Below are 20,978 nucleotides of genomic sequence, written 5' to 3'. Positions count from 1 at the left end.
TCTAATTCAAAAGAAAAACAAAGTGGTTCATAAAAAAAAAAAAACCAAACCAAAACAAAACTTGTTGGGGATTCATGATGTGGAAAACATGAAACAACTTATATCCTGACAGGGGAGCTTTCAGATGGGGGAGCCAAGTAATTGTGGCATATCAACTCAAGGCAGCCAGTCAAAACAATAAATATGAAAATAGTACAGTAACATGAAAAAGTTTACAAACTGTCATGTTAAAGAGTAATACAATCAACTAGGGGAATTAAAAATTTGTTGTAATAATACAATCAACAGGATGGAATATATATGGAGATAAAACATCTGAGTGCATGGCATAACATCACTGAAAGCCATGGCGTGAAAAAAAAAAGCTTACAAAAATAACTTTGGAAAACAGCATTTCAGCTGGAAATTACAAGGCAAAAAAACAAAAGAATTGCATGTAAACAGCATGCTTTACTTGATAAAGTTGTTTCCTATGTGAACATAGCTTAACAAATCTGAAACCACTTACACATATAGTGGAGTCAAAAAACAAGTACGTGATAGACGGCGGTAACCAGGTCTCACTACGAGAAGGAAGTAATAGAGAAGCAAAGAGAAAAGACTAGAATGGCCTCTAGAATAACAGATTCATCACAGCCATCAGTTTGAGCTCAGACTTAACATAGATACAGATGGAGAGACAGAGAAATAATCAATCACATGAATTACTATCAGGGATTAGTATACATACATGTACTTCCTAGCTCTTTCTGCTGAGAGGGCCTAGAAGCAATGACACTCGAGGAGCAGTGAGCACACCAAGTCCAGATCTTGGCTTCTAAATACCATTCCCCAATAAAAGGAATCAGGGTTCCTTGGAGAAAGGTCTGATTCTAGGACTGGGGCATGGAAAATACAAGATGAGCCCATAGCATCTTAGAATGCCAGAAAGAAAGTGCTCAAAAAAGAAAAGGATGGGAGCATATCAAAGGAACATAGGAGCCAGCTGAAAGAGCTCCAACCAAAGCTGGGACAATTTCAGCAACCAAATAACACAAAACTAGATTATAACCCAAAATATAAAATAAATGTACGAGTCTATACTGATACAAATAAACTACTGTATTAAATATGTAGGGGAGAAGAGGTAGAATCTTCCTTATAAGTTTATGTAGATATTCCCCACTCCAAAAAGTGAAGCTTAATTCCACTCCATCCCCTTTTGAGTATGGTTTGGACTTGGTGACCTGCCTCCAAATACTAGAGTGGGAGAGGGGAGAAAACCTGGTAAACACCGGCCTGGCCAGGAGGTGAAGGTTAGCAGCATTAGTGATAAACTTTATTAATGCACATGCCCCTGACATGATGTGATGAAGAGGGCACTCCACCTCTGCTTTTCTTCCTCCAAAACCCGTTAACTCCAGTCATGAGAAAAACATCAGATAAACTCAAATTGAGTGGCCTTCTGTAAAAAAACCTGACCAGTACTTCTCTAATTGCCATGGTCATGGAAAATAGGGAAAATCTCACACTTTTGGAGCATGAACCGTCATGGTCCAGAGACTAGGCAGACGTGACAACTAAACACAATGTGGGACACTACACTGTATCCTGGAACAGAAAGAGGACATTAACGGAAAAACTGGTGAAAGCTTAGTGAACAGTGACATACCAATGTTGGTTTCTTGGTTCTGACCAATCTGCCATGCTCATGTAAGATACTAACAATGGGGAAAGCCAGGCATGGGGTATATGGGAACTCTGTACTAGCTCTGCAACTTCTCTGTAAATCTAAAAGCATTCCAAAATAGGACATTAAAAAAAAAAAAAAGCAATACACATAACAAGTACATACACCCTACGATTCAACTGTATAAAATATATGAACATTAAGGCATTAGAAAAATAGTGGTCTTATCTTACTATGAAACACTGCATCTTTTTACTTTACTTTTTTAAAAATTTTATTTATTTATTTTTGAGAATCAGAGAGAGACAGAGTGAGCAGGGGAGGGTCAGAGAGAGAGAGAGATACAGAATCCAAAGACAGGCTCCAGGCTCTGAGGTAGCTGTCAGCACAAAGCCTGACACGGGGCTTGAACCCACGAACTGTGAGATCATGACCTGAGCCAAAGTCAGACGCTTAACTAACTGAGCCACTCAGGTGCCGCATCTTTTTCCTTTACTATTATAATGCTGTTTTAACTGTCCCAAAGAAGCCCGTGATAACTGGGAACATCTGTCCTTGATGAGGCAGGAGAATCACATGAGTGTGAGCAAAGGAACCACACATGATCTCCACTGGAGAATATAAGGTCCAGAACTGTCAACTGAAATGAAAGGGAGAGAAAGCGGAGGTGACAAACGACATATCTCTAGTTGCAGGATAATTATGTCAGTTGTTCTAGCTCGGGTACATATGCTACATCCCCTTTCAAGTATCAAAGTCACTAGAATTTCCCTTAGTGATTTTCTGGGTCAGGGGTAGGGCATCTCTTTGTTTGCTAATTTTTTTTTTTAATCTTTTGCACATATTTATTACTTTAAGCAATTTAACTGCAAAAAAAAAAAAAAGGAAAGGACAAGAGAGGATGATAATCACTCTTAATCATGCTAAGTCATGAGTCCACGTTTAAATCCAGTTACCTTATGTAATCGAAGGTACACATGAGCCGAAGAGAGTTTGTCCACATGAAACCTACAAAGAATGAAAACCACTTTTAGCAAAAGGTGCAAGACAACCATCTCCTCGGGCCCCTTGCGTTTAAAGCATTCCAATCCAAAAAGTATTAACTCAGTGCTTACCACATGCGAAGCACCATGGGGAGTAAAAACATGATCACTGCCTCCAGAGGGCTCACTATCAACTGGGAGAGGTAAGGTAAACACAGCAAGTTCCACAGCTGCATGAGAATAAGTGCCAAGCTGAGTACTAGAGACAATAAATGGAAATACCTTGGAAAGGGTGATTTTTTTCCTTTCTTTTTTTCAAAAAATTTTTAAGTGTTTTCTTTATTTCTAAGAGAGACGGAGACGCATGAGCAGGGGAGGGTCAGAGAGAGAGAGGGAGACACAGAATCTGAAACAGTCTCCAGGGTCTGAGCTAGCTGTCAGCATAGAACCCGATGTGGGGCTCAAACCCACGAACTGTGAGATCATGACCTGAGCTGAAGTCAGACGCTTAACTGACTGAGCCACCCAGGAGCCCCAAGGTGATTTTTTTCAAGTGAGAAAGAACTATCAGTGATCAAAAACTTCATTGATGAACTGAGATTTAGATGGTCCCTGACTAAAGCACAGGACTTAGAGAAAACACAGGGAAAGGAATCTCAGGTGAGGAGAGAAAGGAATGAAAGAAATCATCAAGATCCATGGTGTTGCAAGCCTGGGAGATTGGCAGGACTATAGAGAAAAATACTTTACAGGTGGAGAAGGCACCAGTTTGGGAAAAAGATGAGAGGATTGGTTTGGGGCATCCTAAGTTTCAAAATCAAAGAGAAGCACAGAGTTGGAAGAGTCATAAAATGGGTCAGACCAACAATTCATCCTGCCTTATATCTAACAATGGCACTAATGTGTCTTCTGGGAAAGCACGGGGATTGCCCTTTATGATACAATCCTAAAAAAATTCCAATGTCCTAAATTTACCTTCCGTTAAGGCTCTATCATCCACCAATGGAATGAAATCTTTCTAAACTTAATTCCTTTTACACGGAGTCTAACATTTGGAGATATTCACCAGATAAAGTTGAGTTTCTCTTTCCAACTTCCAGAGATGTCCCCAGAATTGTAGCACCAAACAACAGTAACACATGACGGTCACTTTGGGATTCTGATAACATTAGTCATCTCTTCCTTAATTCCTCACATTTCTAGACTAAAGAGTGTTCAGTAAAACCATAAGGAGGCACCACTATACCCCACTATATATTTCTCTAGACATTTCCTTAGTATTAATGTGTTTTTAGGAGTAAAAATGGTCACACACCTACTGTAAGACGTGGACAGAGTGATTCTATACAAACATTAAAATTATGATGTTCCTAATGTCCTCCTAAGGAAGTTAAGCATTTTGCTACTCATTTGGATACAGAAAAATACTACACATTTTTGGCAGTTTGTGATGACTCTAGGTTTTATTATTATCCATTACTGGTAGCCAGAGGTGGACACTGACTTATTTTTCCCATTTAAGTTTTATATTTCCATATAAGAGATTCCTACTGATTATTGTCTTCAGCTTGGCCTTTTCCACTGAAAAAATGTGTTTTTGCAAAGATAGAAATTATATATCTTATTATTCTCTTTCAGGATCTTAGGAAGTTAGTTCAGTTGAGAAGTAACTTGCCCCATTCTGACTTGTTTTAAGCTTATTCTCTACTTGTAACAACTCTTTCCTACATACCCATAGTAAATGGATTGTATTCGGATTTTTCTTGGAGGTCTGATACGGAATTTCGTTGAAAGAAATACACAAATAATTCCATGTCTATCCGGTGGAGTCATACATAAGTCATCAAAAGCCTAAAATACCCTTGGGAATATCAGTGCTGCTGCACAGAGCAACTCCAGGCTGGGTGGCTTATCTCTACAAAGGCAGGGGGAATGTGTGGAAGTATGGGGCTTTGGCTGCACTGTATATCAAAAAAAGCCAGCTCTATAAACAATCTTGAGCAAGATTCCTTAAAAAAACAAACAAACAAAAAAAAACCTTTCCAAACCTCCCAAAATGTTTACTCTGAAAAGTTTAAATTATGCCCAGTAGTTCCCTAGTTCCTCCTGGTCCTTGTCATCATCCTCTCCTTACTTAATCACTATTTTCTTTACTGAATGCAGAGACTGAAAAGCTCAGTAAATGAGCATCAATGACCTCGGGACACGGATGCAGAGCCTCAGAAGTGGGGCCACCGAACTCCTGAAAGTGGGGTCCCTGGAAATACTATTCATTAGGGAGTTTGGAGGCAGTAAACACACACTATTTCTATTTTCTTTTGTTTAAAGGTAAATTCAGTTCCATTCTCATTTAGTCCTGGGAAAATCCTTTCCTTAAAGGTGCCTCAGAAGGTTTTCTGGTATGAACTCAGATGCTGGTATCTACGCAGGTAAAGTTCTAACTAAAGTTTACCTCAAAGTGAACCAGGTTGAAAACGTACCCTGGAATGTCGATCAACTGAATCATTCTTAGCATGCCCAGGAACCTGTCCAGGATCGACACAACAGTTTTGAAATTTAGGGCTGGCTATTCTACCTCACATCATGCCTCAAATAGCTTCTGAAAGTACAAGTAATCACTTCCAACAAGAGTTATCAATCTCAGAGTGTCAAAATGGGTATTCAAGGTATCTGTAGACACCAATTTGGTTAAGCAGCATTCCAGAAGATAGTAAACCATAATGAAATAAAAAACCCAACTGAGAATACATAGGACATAGGCTGTAAATTGGAAATTTCTCTTCCACTTATTTAATTAAAAAAAAAAATTAGGTAAAAGGCTGCGGCAAATTGACTTTCATGGTACATCTGAGTATGTAACCTTTTCTACGTAGGTGTTTATGCTTCAAACCTGACATATTAAAAATTCACAGCAGATAAACTACCTAACAGATGCAGCCCTTCTAATCTCCCTTGACAGGATCTGGAGATCTCTGGGTTTTAAGGACAACTAGAATAATTCAGCTCAATGACAGGTGCTCAAAATGGAGATACCAGAACGCAGTTACTGTGAAGAAATGTCCAGTAGAGATCATTTCTAGACAGGCCAAGACTTAGTTAGGAAGTCAACAAGTATCTACTGAACATAAGCCAGGTCCTATGCTGGGTGATGGGATGTGGTGGTAAACAGAACAGGTGACCATTGTCCTCATGAGGCTTATGGTCTAGGGTTCCAGGAAGGGAAGCAGCACGCAATCCAGAAGCCCTTGGCCATGCAAACTGCCCACCTGAGGTTAAGGGGGTATTAAGTGGTGTCTACCTTGATGACACTTGTTATTTGAGCTCAGAAGATGGGCCTCTGTGCTGGGACAAGACAGGAGGCAGACCAAAAAAAATAAATAAATAAAAGACTTTAAAATTCCACAGGTTTGTCATGCCTCTTGGTTCCTACAGTGTGGATGTTAGAGAGGGCAGACAGGAAAGCACTTTTTCTGCATCGTGTATTAGTCCCTCCATAATGGGGTAGGCTGGAGCAAGAGAGAAGGGGCCCTTGGGTGGGTACCTGCAGCTACACCCAGGGCTTCTGGGTATGGCCACATCTGGGGGTAGCTTAAGTTAGTTTCTGTGTAATAGTTTTCCTAATAAATGTCCAATGCTGTCCACTTCACTGAAAATCAAGCTACTCTTCTAAAAAGTGACCACCTAAACTCTGCCTCTGTAGGGAATTAAATGAAGGATTCAGGCCCACACTTCGAGAAAAGAGGTCCAGAGAGAGTTGCAGCAATGGCCTGAGGAAGGAAGGAAGTCACCCTCAGCCAAAGAGCAGCAGCCGAAGGGAAGAAAAAAATTGTTGATTCAGAACTAGAGCCGGCTGGGGGCGGGCAACAACCAGAGCGGATCTGTTCAGTTCTCTTAGCCTTAGTTTCCTCATCTGAAAAATGGGCACAATACCAATAACTACTTTACAGGACACTGTGAAATTGAGTGTATCAATAAGGTAAACAGCTACCAATACTTGGCATATAGTTAGGTATTCAATAACTAATGACAGTGTTTACTATTACTATCATTAAAGCAAACAAGATCTGTGCTTATCTTCAGGGACGAAATTTGATAGGGGAGTGTCTGGAGTTGTGGAGACCACACCCTGCTCTATGTGTAAAATCAGGTGCCAGGAAGGAGACATCACAAGAATAGGAGCTGAAGACAAAAAGAAAGCAAACTGAGTCCTACAGTATTTAATGAAAGTAACAGGGGTCCAGATCCCTCTAAAAGGTTCCAGGTTTGAGTGGCAGAAATGCCCACATGGCATTCTAAGGTAGTTAGAAAAAGAAAAGAATTCAACTAAAATGAAGGAGTTTTTGGTGTGTTTTGCACCGTTTTTGGGGCTGGGTTTGTAAGCAGCAAATTAAATTATCTTAGAAGAAGGCAAAGAAAGTATAGTTATTATTTTTTAAATTTCCAGAAAATATTTTAGAAACGGGGGTAGAGGCTGCATCAAGACAGGGCTAACCTTATGAGGGAGTTGAGAAGACAAAGGGAACCCAGCCTGCGTTTTCTTTAAAGCTGGACCTGGTCAGATTCTCTATCTAGTCCATCCACATGGAAGCTTCTACTTCCCTCCCCACTTCTTGTGAGGCCCTCATCCATCTCCCCGAGAAGAGTGGTCTGAGCACGGGAGGGCGGCGGTCTCACTGACTCACTCAGAAGACACACGTGAGGTAACAGGAAGCCTCTGAGGTCTGGCCTGAGATCCAACCCTGAGACATCACCCCCAGTTGACATGGCAATTAGAAACGAAGGCAGCTGGCAGTAAGCTACTTACCACTGACCATGAATAAAACGCAACGCATGAATTCCAGGTTTCATCATAAAAGTGAAGTGGTTGGCCAAATCCAAGACGTAAGTAATGCATAGGAAGCAGAACCAAAATTGTTACTTACCAAATGTCTTCAGGCCAGCCATACTTTATTAGATCTTCATCTATAGCAAGATACAAGAAAACAAAAGGTTAAAAAAAAGCTGTCAAATGAAAATATGCCAGAGTTTATACTAAGCTGGGGAGTAGAGAAATACCAATTCTTTTCATAACTGTTTCTCTCCCTTAATGGAGAAAAGAGTAATTGAGAAAGGCTTTGATGCCTGAAAATAGAGAAAAAAAAAATCTGTAAAAATAGCTTTTACGTTAGTTATCATAATTGATATAATTTTTATAACAATACTTCTAAGAAGTTCAAGAGTTTTCTAAAATTTTTTTAAATGTTTTTTATTTATTTTTGAGAGAGAGAGAGAAACTGCATGAGCAGGGGAGGGTCAGAGAGACAGGGAGACACAGAATCTGAAACATGCTCCAGGCTCTGAGCTGGCTGTCAGCACAGAGCCCAATGCAGGGCTCAAACCCACGAACTGTGAGATCATGACCTGAACCGAAGTCGGACGCTTAAATGACTGAGCCACCCAGGTGCCCCAGATTTTTCTAATTTTTTTAAGCTTATTTATTTTAGTGGGGGAGGGACAGAGACAGAGAGGGACAGAGAGAAAATCCCAAGCAGGCTCTGCACTGTCAGTACAGAGCCTGATGCAGGGCTTGATCTCACAAGCTGTGAAACCAAGAGTCAGACACTTAATCGACTGTGCCACCCAGGTACCATCAAAGATACCCCCCCCAAGATATTTCTATTAAAAGTCAGTAAAACTTCAAATTACAGCAGCTGAGAGGTTAAATAAGGTCTTAGGAAATTGATTCACTGTAATAAAGTTATTTGTAAAAATGGTTTTGCTCATCACTGAACTATGTTTTACTTCTTAAAAAAGACCTCTTAATTATAAAGTTGTAGAAAATTAGAAAATAAAACCACCACAAGTATAAAAAAGCAAACAAAAATCACCTAAAATTCTATCACATATGATAATAAAAAAAAAACAGAAATAGCTAGAAGTTAAAAGTAACTGCCTCTCCAGGATGGAACATGGGTGTTGGAAAGGACAGGATGGAAAATATTTTTACGATATATACTCTCTTACTATTTGGATTTTTTTGAATTTTTAAAAAATTTTAAAACTTTTTTCTAAATGTTTTATTTCTGAGAGACAGTGTGAGCAGGGGAGGGTCAGAGAGAGAGGGAGATACAGAATCTGAAACAGGCTCCAGGCTCTGAGCTAGCTGTCAGCACAGAGCCCGACACAGGGCTTGAATCCACGAATCGTGAGATCATGACCTGAGCCAAAGTTGGACACTTAACCGACTGAACCACCCACACGCCCCTTACTATTTGGATTTTTAAGCTATGTATATATTAGATAAAAATAAAATAAAAATTAAAAAGTTCTTTGGAAACAATGACTACTTAATTCTATCACGTGAATAAACTTTTCTATTGTTCACATTTTTTTTTTTTAAGTTTATGTATTTTGAGAGAGAGCAAGTGGAGGAGGGACAGAGAGCAAGGAAGAGAGATTCCCAAGCAGGCTCTGCACTATTAATGCAGAGCCTGGTGTGGGGCTCAAACCCATGACCTGAGCTTAAGTCAAAAGTCAGATGCTTAACTGACTGAGCTACCCAGGCACCACTGGGCTGTTTTTAATTATAAATGCTTCAGTAAATATTTTTAAATTTAATATGTTCACATTCCTGGTTATTTCCTTACAGCATATTTACATTCTTAAAAGGTAAATCGTTAGTTTGAAATGTATACTTCTATATTTTTAAGAATATATATCACTACAGAAAGGGAAGATCAATTTACACTAATAGCCATGCTAATAATTATAAATGAACTGTGTTTAATACAAAAGCATTAAAGTATGAGATACAAAGTTAACAATTGTAAAGTAAACAAAATGATTGATTAGAGGACTTAAAATGTACCCAAGAGCGTATAATCTATCTAACTTGAATGGGGATATTCATTTTCCAGAAGAGCAAAATGAGGATAAATCTCAGATGAAGATAACCTTAGAAACTGCAGACACCATACATTTTCTGAAAGGCTCTCTATTAGCTTACATGGGAAGGTGAGCCAACAGCCAACAAGTAATCAAAAAAAGGAAAGGGAAATATAAAAACCTCTTGTCTTTAGTCAGGCAATGTTTGGCTTCCTAGTGACACCTGCTGGCTAATAAAAAGAAAACATGGCTTTTAGTGAAAAAGTAAATTATTCAATTAAAAATTCACTAATGTTTCATTCAGTCCTTAGTCTGAAGTCATCAAGAAATAAGTATGATGTGCTTGGAGCACTAGAAACAGGGCACTTTAAAAATGTAATGCCATGAACACTGGGGTACATGTGCACTCTCCACAATAGCTAAAACATGGAAAGAGCCTAAGTGTCCATCAACGGACGAATGGATCAAGAAGATGTGGTTTATCTATACCATGGAATACTACATGGCAATGGGAAAGAATGAAATCTGACCTTGTGTAGCAACATGGATGGACCTTGAGGGTGTTATGCTGAGCAAAATAAGTCAGGCAGAGAAGGACAAATATCATATGTTTGCACATATAGGAGGATTAGGAGGAACTTAACTGAGGAACAAGGGAGAGAAGAAGGGGGGAAAGGGAGAGAGGCAAACCATGAGAGACTCTTGAATGCTGACAAAAACTGAGGACTGATGGATGTGGGGGTGAGGAGGGATGGGCACGGAGGAGGGCACTTGTGGGGATGAACACTGGGTGTTATGTGGAAACTAATTTGACAATAAACTATTTGTAAAAAAAAAAAAAAAAATGTAATGCCTTTCTGGGGCACCTGGGTGGCTCAGTCAGTTAAGCATCTGACTTCGCCGCAGATCATGATCTCGTGGTTTGTCAGTTTAAACCCTGTGTCGGGCTCCATGCTGACGGCTCAGAGCCTAGAGCCTGGAGCCTGCTTCAGATTCTGTCTCTCCCTCTCTCTCTGTGCTCCCCTCTCATCCCCCACACTTATGTTCTGTCTCTCTCAAAAATAAAAACTTTAAAAAAGTTAAAAAAAAAAAAGTAATACCTTTCTCACAAAGCAATCTAGGAAAGCCGGCACCTCCAAATGACTCCAAGAGACCCTGGGTTTTTTTTCTACATACATTTTATTGTTTTTAAGTTTAATTATTTTGAGGGAGACCGAGAGTTGGGGAGGGGCAGAGGAGGGGAGACAGGATACGAAGCAGGCTCTGCATTGTCAGCATGAAGCCTGAACCAGGGCTTGACCCACGAACCGTGAGATAATGACCTGAGCCGCAGTCAGACACTTAATCTACACAGCAACCCAGGCACCCCTCTATGTTCATTTTAATGACAACAAAACTCTACTCGAGTGGACTCTAGAAAGAATATAAATTGGGGCGCCTGGGTGGCTTAGTCGGTTAAGTGTCCTACTTTCTCTTAGGTCATGATCTCGCTTTTTGTGGGTTCTTGCCCTGCTTTTGGCTCTGTGCTGACTGCCAGCTCAGAGCCTAGAGCCTGTTTCAGTCTGTGACTCCCTCTCTCTCTGACCCTCCCCTGCTCACACTGTCTCTCTCTCTCCTAGAAATAAATAAAACATTTAAAAAATATATATATAAATTTACATCTGCAGACATAAATTATATATTTACATTTATATCTGTAAATATAAATTCCGACAATGGATATTTAAAGGATTCTCCATCAAGCCCCTCCTAACCCACTCCTCCTTCTTGGGTTTCCCTAATCACATTTATGCTGCCCCCTCTACTTCTATAGCACTTATTAATATTGCTTCATTTTGCCTATACTTTTTAAATAGACATTTTAAATTTTATTCTTTTATTTTTATTAATTTTGAGAGAGTGCATGAGTGAGCAGGGGAGGAGCAGAGGGAGAGGGAGAGAGAATCTTAAGCAAGCTCCATGCCCAGCACGGAGTCTGATGTGGGCTTGAACTCATGAATTGCATGAGATCATGATCTGAGCCTAAATCAAGAGTCAGGTGCTCAACCAACTGAGCCACCAGAGGCACCTCCAAATTAGACTTAACTTTTGACAGCAGTTTTTAGGTACAAAGCAAAATGACCCATTACCCATTTTTGCATGTGCCTCTCCACCTTTAATACTCTAAAAGCACAGAATACACCTTCCTCTTTGGACACTCAGATGGCCAATGGCCCCATACAGATAAGCTCTAGCAAACAGTTAACTAAAATGGAAGGAAAAGAGATCTGGTGGGAATGTCACTGGCACAGCTGCCTTAGGTCAGTGACACTAGCAGCCCAGCAGTGTGGGCCAGTCCTTCACTGTAAGAAACGTATCAGTCCCCTGCCCAGAGTTACACGGTGCAAAACCCATGCAACCATATGCAGGAGCTCTCCTTTAGGTGCTTCTCAGTAACCTAAGTCTTGGGTTTGCATCCTTGATATGATAGGAAGAAAAGTAGATTTGGTTATATGTGGGTCCATATCTACTGCAGATAATTGGTTTCAACCAGCCTCCTTGCTCAACATGTAAATACAAGGAGATAGCATCCCCTCCTCAGCTACATTCATCAGGACAATGCTATGAAAAAAGTACAAATTACCTATGATGATGTAGGAGTTACTAGGAGAGATATAAAACTCAAGTATACTGCAGACTGCTTCTCCATTAAGTCACACTACAGACATGTCATAAATTCATTATAAGGAAAAACTGTTTAAAAAATAGTTATTTTATCCTGTTGTTTTTTTCTTTTGGCTAGAATGTAATAGTCTTGCTTATTCTGATTCTGCTTTATGGCAACCAGTATTACTACACAGTTCTAAATCATTTATATAGGTCTGATTAAGAACTATAGATGTTTCCATATAGGGGTGCCTGGGTGGCTCAGTTGGTTGAGGGTCTGACTTTGGCTCAGGTCGATTTTACAGTTCGTGAGTTTGAGCCCCACATTGGGCTCACTGCTGTCAATGCGGAGCCCACTTTGGTTCCTCTGTCCCCCTCTCTCTCTGCCACTCCCCCACACACACTTTCTCTCAAAATTAAAAAAAAAATTTTAAAAAGATTTCCATAGCTATCACATATATCAAGTTACATATTTTATGTACGCTTTATATATGTGTACATACACTTATGTCATATTAATCACATATATGTTAATTACATAGTTATATATATTTACATCTTAGTTATACATAACATTACTGTTCTTTGACATCTTTTAATTTTTGGCCTTATTTATTTCATTACTATCATATGTCCCATAAATGTTATACTTGCCTCTTCTAAAGAATCAAGTATAAACTGTTGTCAGTTTCATACTGCACCTAGAACAAACACTGATGGTTGTAGGGAGGAAAAAAGGCAATACTGGAGGTTAAAGAAAAGTAACCGTAGGGTATTACCCAGTCTCAGACTGCTGAGGCAGTGGTCCAGCCCTGGAGTGTTCCCATGAGAGGGCGGAGCCAGCTTTGGTGCAGGCTCCAGTGGTGACGACTCCCATTACTGAGTGCCCATGCTGGGCCAGGCGCTTTACACACACTCTTTGATTTAACCTTCACAACCCTGCAAGGCAGATACTGTCCCATGATCCTCTTCTTTCGTCTCAACAATGTGAGGTTCAAAGAGGTTAAGTAACTGTAGCTAGTTTGCTACAAGCTGGGATTTTAACCCAGATGGGCCAGACTTCAGAGCTGTCTTTTCCAGAATATTACACTAGCCCTATGAGAAGAGCCACTGTGTCTTCTCCAAGCTTGAAGAAGAGTGATTCTGGTCATTTCTCCAAGCTCCCTGGTTGCAAATGTTTTCTCCCTCAGCTCAGTGCTGTCAACTCATTGCTCTAGAGCAAGAAAGCTAAACTTCTCCCTCCTCACTCATGCAATCAAAAGGTCATCCCCTTAAGCAGTTTTCTTTTTAAGCTTTAGTTCAAATTCATTAGTGGGTCAAAAAATTAATTTAGCAGGTTGAGACTAGTTTTTAAAAAATAAAACAGAAAAGAGGGCACAGCAAAGAGTATGGGTATTTTTTGGAAATTTTTGGTTTAGTTACATAAATGTATGCAGTATGGAATAAAGTATTTCATTCTGCGGAGAGTGGTCAAGAAACTTTGAAAAAACTGTTAACATTTCATGACTCAAAAAGAGCCATCTTCAGCCTCAAAAAACGTAATAGATATGTTTCCTTGATTCCTAAATGTGGTAAAAATGTACAGATTATTAATGTACAAGTCATAGATTATTTTTACTTGATATAAACTAGCATGGGTTAACCTGATTCATGTCACCCTAAATCAAATGATACCACAAAAACAAGTTTCTAATCAGCAACAAGTGATCCCATAGGCTCTAATACTATTTGATATAACTAAATTCTAGGAAAGTTAACCCATTGGAGTTCCTTCTAATGGACTTAACTAGTAGTAGTTAGTTGAAAACTCATATCCAACCAACCATAGGGGATGGGGGAGGAGGCAATTAACACTTACCTGTTGGAAATTTCAAAATCAAATGCTTTTGAAAACTTACTTTCATATTTATCCTTTCCCATGTAAATAGTGTAAGCAGATGAGTTAACTAAGACAAAACAAAAATATAAAACACAGTTAGATAACTTCATCCCCAGCAAAACTGCTTCACAGGAAAATCAAGTGACAAATACATCACAGGTTGGCAAGACATGGCCTGTAGGTCAGATACAACCCTGTTTTTGGATAGCCCACAAGCTAAGAAACAATTTCTATATTTTTAAAGAGTTGAAGACACAAAATGAAAAAGAAAAACTACAGAGACTGGATTTGGCTCACAGAGTCTAGAATTTACTATCGGGCCCAAATAGGAAAAGTTTACTGATCCTTATTAGAGAAGCTTCTTCCCTACTTTCCTAAGAATATAGTTTAATACAACTCCAGTTTAGTCCTATAATTTTGTCTTCTTCTAAAGAGTTAAAAACAAAACAAAAAACCCAACCTTCACCTCAACCATTTAAAAATAGGTTCCTATACTTAGCTAAGTTTTTCATAATTTTATTTAGCCAGTATTAGTTTTTACCAGCTGTGCTACACATTATAATGGGCCCCTATCCCATTCTGGAGAAATATGGTTTTCAAACATCTTCTAAATCAGTGATTCTGAACCCTCATTACACATTAGAACCACCTAATTATGTCCCAGCTCCACTAAGACTAACCAAACCCAAATCTCTGGTGGGTAAGCAATAGTGTTTTTTACAGGATCTCCAATTATTTCCAATGTGAATTCAGGGTTAGGAGCCACTGCCCTAAACCAAATTGAATATTCACCTTAGAAATGACATTTGCTTTACTAAGCTAGTGTCTTTTAATGTAGGCATCTTCCATCTGGGGTCAACTAAAAAGTTCACTTTCCTAGTGGAAATTCTATCTGGGTACTGGATTTCCAAGCTAGTCTACCAAAACTTGTTTGACCCCATTTGTACCAAGACTCCTGAATTAATAGCCACTGGGCCTCCAGTCTGGGTAGTTTGTTGACTGTTGCTAGACAGCACAGAATGAGTATATATGAGTGGAACTCTAAAGGCCAGTGAGCAGCACTCTTTCATTTATAAATTCTTAAATAAATTGCCTGTACTTCCAGTAATGAGAAGCTCTCTAAATTTTTTTTTTTTTTTTTTTTTTTTTTTTTTTTTTTTATTTCTAGGAGAGAGAGAGAGAGACAGTGTGAGCAGGGGAGGGTCAGAGAGAGAGGGAGTCACAGACTGAAACAGGCTCCAGGCTCTGAGCTGGCAGTCAGCACAGAGCCCAACGCGGGGCTCAAACCCACGAACCGCGAGATCATGACCTAAGTGAAAGTTGGACGCTTAACCGACTAAGCCACCCAGGCGCCCCGAGAAGCTCTCTAAATTATCACAGTTACCTCTCTTGGGGAGGGAAAAATCTCATTTCCTTCAGTCAACAGTTATAATGACTACAACCCAAAATACTTGGAAGTGGTTGAGAGAACTAACTGGAAAGGAGAGTATTTGCATTGACAGAAATAGCTGCTTATAACTGAGCACTACATTAGCTTGGTAAGGCCTTAGCATAGCTAGAACAGCCATTGTTAACAAATACCAGAAGTGCAGAAATAAAACCATTTCAGATTCTCTGCATGAGCTAGCAGTATTCACCCTTTGATCCTACAATGTCACCACTAAGTACATACTATAACTATTCTATGAAGCAATGATGTTTTTACAAACTAAACACTCATTAGTTGAGACTGGTTAAACACACCATAGAATATTCAAACAAATACCAGGTACCCACTGAAAAGAAAAGGTAGAAATTAAACAGAACAGCATTTTTGTATAAAAAGCAAGATTCAATTTGTAAAAAATGAATATATAGTTGTTTGTACATGTTTACAAATTTATTTTTTAATATATGCACCTATCTTCTGTATATGTATGGAAAGATACACATACAGCTGTTAATAATACTTTCCTTGGCTACTAGCTCACTTACAAAATATATAGATGGTTTTGTAATCAGACTGAAAGTAATTTCTAAAATGATTAAAATAAAATAAAGCTGTTTGTGCAGGCTAAGCCATCTAAATTACAGTCAAGAGAATGACAGACTACTGTTTGGATGGCTGACCTATAAAATGAGGTGATTAAGAACATAACTCAAATGCAAACTGAACATAACTCAAATACAAATATTTGTATTCTACAAAATAATTCAACAACAGTGTCATGAAAGAGAAAGGTTGACCAACTGCTCTAGATTAGAATGGACTAAAGAGTAATGAATGACAGCAGAATGCAACAATGATTGGTAATTTCCCTGTTATAAATGCATTATTAGGACACTGATGAACACTATATAAAGTATGATTAGATCATAATACTGCTGCAACATTAATTTCCGAATTTTGATAATGAGGAATGCTTTTTGATTTTAGGGGGAAAAACCTGAAGTATTTAGGGGTAAACTGTAAATTTTCAACAAATGTTTCAAGAAAAAGTGTGTGTGTGTGTGTGTGTGTGTGTGTGTGTAGAAAGAGGTGAGACAGGAAAAGAAAGAAATAGAAGTCAAAATATTAGAATCTAGGGGAGAGATTATAAAGGAAATCTTTTATTATTTTTGAATTTTTCTGAAAAACTGAAATTACTCTAAATAGAAAATTAAAAGTAAAAAGGAGCATGATTGCTGAGCAAGAAGTCTCAATGAAGTTCCTATGTTAATAAGAAAAAAAGAAAAGTAAACTGAATTATTCTAGTACTTTTGTTATTCTTGCCCAAGTATGTTTAATTAGTATGAAAGGTAATTATCTTGAAGGTACTAGATTCAGGTATAGCAACCAATCCACCCTAGAAACTCTGTAATAATTTCACGGTTTATAGAACAATCTATCTTGAGGGGCGCCTGGGTGGCTCAGTCAGTTAGGTGTCTGACTTCAGCTCGGGTCATGATCTCATGGTTCACGGGTTTGAGCCCTGCGTCAGGCTCTGTGCTGACAGCTCAGAGCCTGGAGCCTGATTCAGATTCTGTGTCTCCCTCTCTCTCTGACCCTCCCTTGCTCACGCTGTCTCTCTCTCTCTCATTCTCTCTCTCTCAAAAATAAATAAAAACATTAAAAAATTTAAAAAAAAAAAGAACAATCTATCTTGAGATAGACGCAATTAAAAGGTACTAAAACTACAGGTGAACTCAATGAACCAAGTTCAGATACTTGGTGGGTCAATAAATCAGATGGTCTTGAATTTGACAGTGGAAATACAGTAAGGCTAATGTTTCATTATTCCATTATGACAAGGCATGAAACATGAAGTCAATGAGATTTTATTCAGATACTAATTTTAAAAGTAAAGGCAATCCCCCCAAACAAAAAACAAACAAAACAAAAAAAATCCTGAGATTTTCTTCCCATTTAAAAAGTTTTTAAACAGTAAACCGTAAGTTGGTTGAAAGCTTGGCTATCTATATGAAGTCGTTACCTGAAGATTCTATATGTTCAAGTTGTTTTATGTAATGGAATACGTAGTTTTACTACTGTTTAACTGACAAGGTTATAATTTTTCCATTAACTTTGTAATTTTAAAAGATTTGCTGCACAGGTGCATTTTTATTAGACTTAAAGACCAAATATTTTTCCAACAGGAAGCAATTCTGACCTTATAATAGAAGCCAATGAAAAAAATATGACCTATAGTCTGTGGGCACCTGTGTATTACTAGTGCTCAAAGAATTTAGAATGGCTGTAAGGAGAATTAGGCAGCTAGCATAAACTACCTTTAGTGCCTGTATACCCTACCTGTATTTTTTTTTTAGTATTTATTCATTTTTGAAAGAGAAAGTGGGGGGAGGGAGGACAGAAAGATAAGGAGACAGAGGATCCTAAGTGGGCTCTGCACTGACAGCAATGAGCCTGATGTGACGCTCAAACTCACAAACCAGGAGATCATGACCTGAGCTGAAGTCAGACACTCAACCAGCTGAGCTACCCAGGTTCCCCCCTCCCCAACCTGTATTTTTTAATTCCACTGTTGGGCCTGTAGTTGGGAAGCTAAAAATTGATGTTAGACTTATGACAAAGTTAGCAAACGGAACAGAAAAGATGAAGCATGACAATGCTATCAGGGCCCTGAAACGATTTTTCAGGCTAGTGTGAATTTTATTTCTGATAATTTTAATAATATGAGTAAGACAAACCAAATCTATAAATGCAGAGAAATAGCTTATGGGACACTGTGGAAGTCTAGACTATTGAACAAAATTGTGAGATGTGACAGCATGATGGTATAGGAGGGGTGACTGGGGATGATCTGTGTTACAGATTCCCTGGGTCTTAACGTTCTCATCTGCAAAGAGAAAGTATCACCCTATTCAAACCCACACAAACAGCATGGAACTAGTTTCGCTTAAATCTCATCTTTAACAAGTAAGGAGAATAGCAATAGAATAGTATGTGTTATGACTAAGTTAAAAAATACCGTTAGTTTATTCAACAAGCATTTATTAGCTACTATGAGGCAAGCACTAAGCTAGGTAAACAAGGGGATCCTGCCCCTGTCCTCAAGGAGCTTACAGTCTAGATGAAGCAGACAGCATTTAATACTACATATGAGGAATACCAAAGGTACATGTGGGGTGTTAGTGGCGTTCCCAAAATGGTTTATGTAAGCAATCTCTGGGGTGGGAGTTAGGTCGGGAAAGGCACTTGTAAAAGATGGGCCAGAGTTGTCTTAAGGAAGTTAATTGGGGATTGATCATGCAAAGGGAAAAACGAGTCCAGACCATAGCACTTCCTGGGAACTAAACGCACCTTTTCCTCTTCGGCCAAAGAAAAATCAGAAACATTATCATGTCAATTTTTGATATCTGGGACATCAACTCTGCCTAGAGAGTACCCTGGCCACTCCAGGGTCTTTTTACTGTTTTGTTTCCTTCCAAGCCCTACAACCCCATCCTAGAAAGGTACGGAACCCTTCCTGTAAGGCTGAGTTCTTGGCAGGTATTTCCTTTCTACCTCAAAGTGGATAATTACAAGGACGCAGCCAGAATAAAGGCTAAGGCGGTGAGGGTGAGCCTGGGGTGGGGATGTGAAGAAGCCCACAAACATGTCAATTTCAGGTAACGAAAGGGGGTCTCTCTTCAGGAAAAGAACTCCGGATGCAAGGACAGCAGGGGTTATGGTCCACTTATACTCCCGCCAGGCCCTGGTCAAGGGCACACGGAGAGACACGAGTGGGGACCGAGAGCGCGCGGGAAGAAGCACCTACTGACTAGGAGACCTTTTAGGACGAAGTCCAGGCTCAACGGTAGCCTGAGGGTCACAGCTTCGGAACCCCGCGGTCGAGCAGTAACCGAGGTGGTCGCGGCGCTCACTCACCGCTGCTGCTGGTAAAGTAGAACACCATGATCCCGGCGGCGGCGCAGCGACTCCAGCGCAGAATAGCGGCCCTCAACTCGCAAGATACCAGGACACCAGAAGCGCGGAGGCCGCCTGTTCCCCGGAACTCCTCGCTCACTTCCGGCGTACGTCAGGTCGCGTCATAACGCAAGCCCGTCGGCGCCATCTTTAATCCTGGCGAGGAAGAAGGTGTAGGTGAGCTAAGAGGCTTTATTGGCCTCGGGGTTGAGATGGAAGGATGAAGCTAGAGATTTCGTGGTTGGAAAACACAGCGAGAAAACTGTCTTTTTAAAAGAAAAACACTGCTGGCCGATTTTATTTTCAGAACTTTCACCAGTCTCCACTGGTTATATCTGCCACCCACCACCCCCTTATTAGCTCCCTGGGAGCAGAAACAGTTAGCCTTCTTCACAGGTGTTCACTGTGCTATTCACAGTACTTGACACTGAGTAGAAGCTCATTTTATTTTGAAATGAACCCGAATTCCTCCACTATTCACGTTCTTGTCCCACCACTTGTAAGGCACTTGTTGAGCACATTGTGTGCTTCACTTACCTTATCTGCAAAATGAAGATGAGTAGACCAACTAATTTATGAGTTATTTTGCTAAGGTTAAAAAAGTTAATAGGCGTAAGGGGTTTAGAACATAGTGAGTGCTCAAAGTGGTTAGTGATATTCCCCAGAGGCATATGCTTACTGAGGTTTGGACTCTTGTTGGGCTATTCTGCCTTTTAATCTGAGCTCTTCCATCTATTACCTGTGTGTGATAGGGCAAATTCCAAACCTCTGAACCTCAGAGATCTAACAGCTTTTGTCAAGTGGGAATAATTTCACTCATGTAAAGCTCCCCAGCAGTTAATTTTGACCTGATTTTTTCCTTTTCACTCCAACAGGCTATATTCTATGAAGTGCACCACGTAACTAAATTTATTTAGAACTAAGAATGTGCCAAATACTGTACCAGGAGCTACTGATAACAAAGGGAATAACAGTAGCTGACAACCCAGGAGTACTTTAAGAACATACAGCTTCCCTAAGCAAGAACCTAAGCTATATCCTACAAATTGTAATTGTTTCTAGGCCCTGTTTTATTCTCAGTAAAATGGGAATAATAATACATAGCTCATAGACTGTGACGAGAAGTAAATGAAGTAAAACTCGTAAAGCGTGTGAGACTGCCCGGCACATCGCAAATGCTCAGTGCCGGTTTTCGTTTTAATTTAAATTGAAATATAAAAAATGAACTAGAAATCTAACCTATTACTAATAAAAAAAAGTTAAACTAAAGACAAAGCTTCAAATGTGAAAGATAACTGCCTCGAAAATATTAGGAAGACTACTTGACAAAAGCATGCTAAACCAAGTGACCCCAGAACATCACTCGAGTTCAGGAGGGTGCCTTTATTCTGCCGAAAACTACATTTCCCAGAATGCATCTAAACAAGACCTCAGCAAGGGAGGCCGGCGGTGCCGCAAGGGATTATGGGAGGGGTTCATTCCTCACGGGGCGATTGAGTTTCACCTGCCAAGGGCGGGAGATGTTGGAGACCGCCTCTTTCATAAATCAGG

General features: G+C 39.6%; 1 protein-coding gene across 2 annotated transcripts in view; it reads right to left on the bottom strand.

Annotated features, from left to right (window-relative positions):
* Nucleotides 1-19,502, bottom strand: part of CCDC25 (coiled-coil domain containing 25) — a 41,204-nt gene extending 21,702 nt beyond the window's left edge. For both annotated transcript variants that reach the window (XM_039217362.1, XM_039217363.1), the window contains exons 1-4: nucleotides 19,389-19,502; nucleotides 14,061-14,108; nucleotides 7,575-7,614; nucleotides 2,626-2,677 (exon numbers count right to left, since the gene is read on the bottom strand). In XM_039217362.1, the coding sequence (XP_039073293.1) occupies nucleotides 2,626-2,677; nucleotides 7,575-7,614; nucleotides 14,061-14,108; nucleotides 19,389-19,416 (168 nt within the window). In that variant the 5' untranslated portion in view covers nucleotides 19,417-19,502. The remainder of the gene's footprint in view (nucleotides 1-2,625; nucleotides 2,678-7,574; nucleotides 7,615-14,060; nucleotides 14,109-19,388) is intronic.
* Nucleotides 19,503-20,978: the final 1,476 nt, after the last annotated feature.

This window comes from Hyaena hyaena, unplaced genomic scaffold (genome assembly GCF_003009895.1).
Source record: "Hyaena hyaena isolate Hyena2069 unplaced genomic scaffold, ASM300989v1 scaffold_682, whole genome shotgun sequence".
Classification (NCBI taxonomy): Eukaryota; Metazoa; Chordata; class Mammalia; order Carnivora; family Hyaenidae; genus Hyaena; species Hyaena hyaena.
Note: the sequence above shows the minus strand (reverse complement) of the source record. Positions and strands in the feature narration are given on the sequence as shown.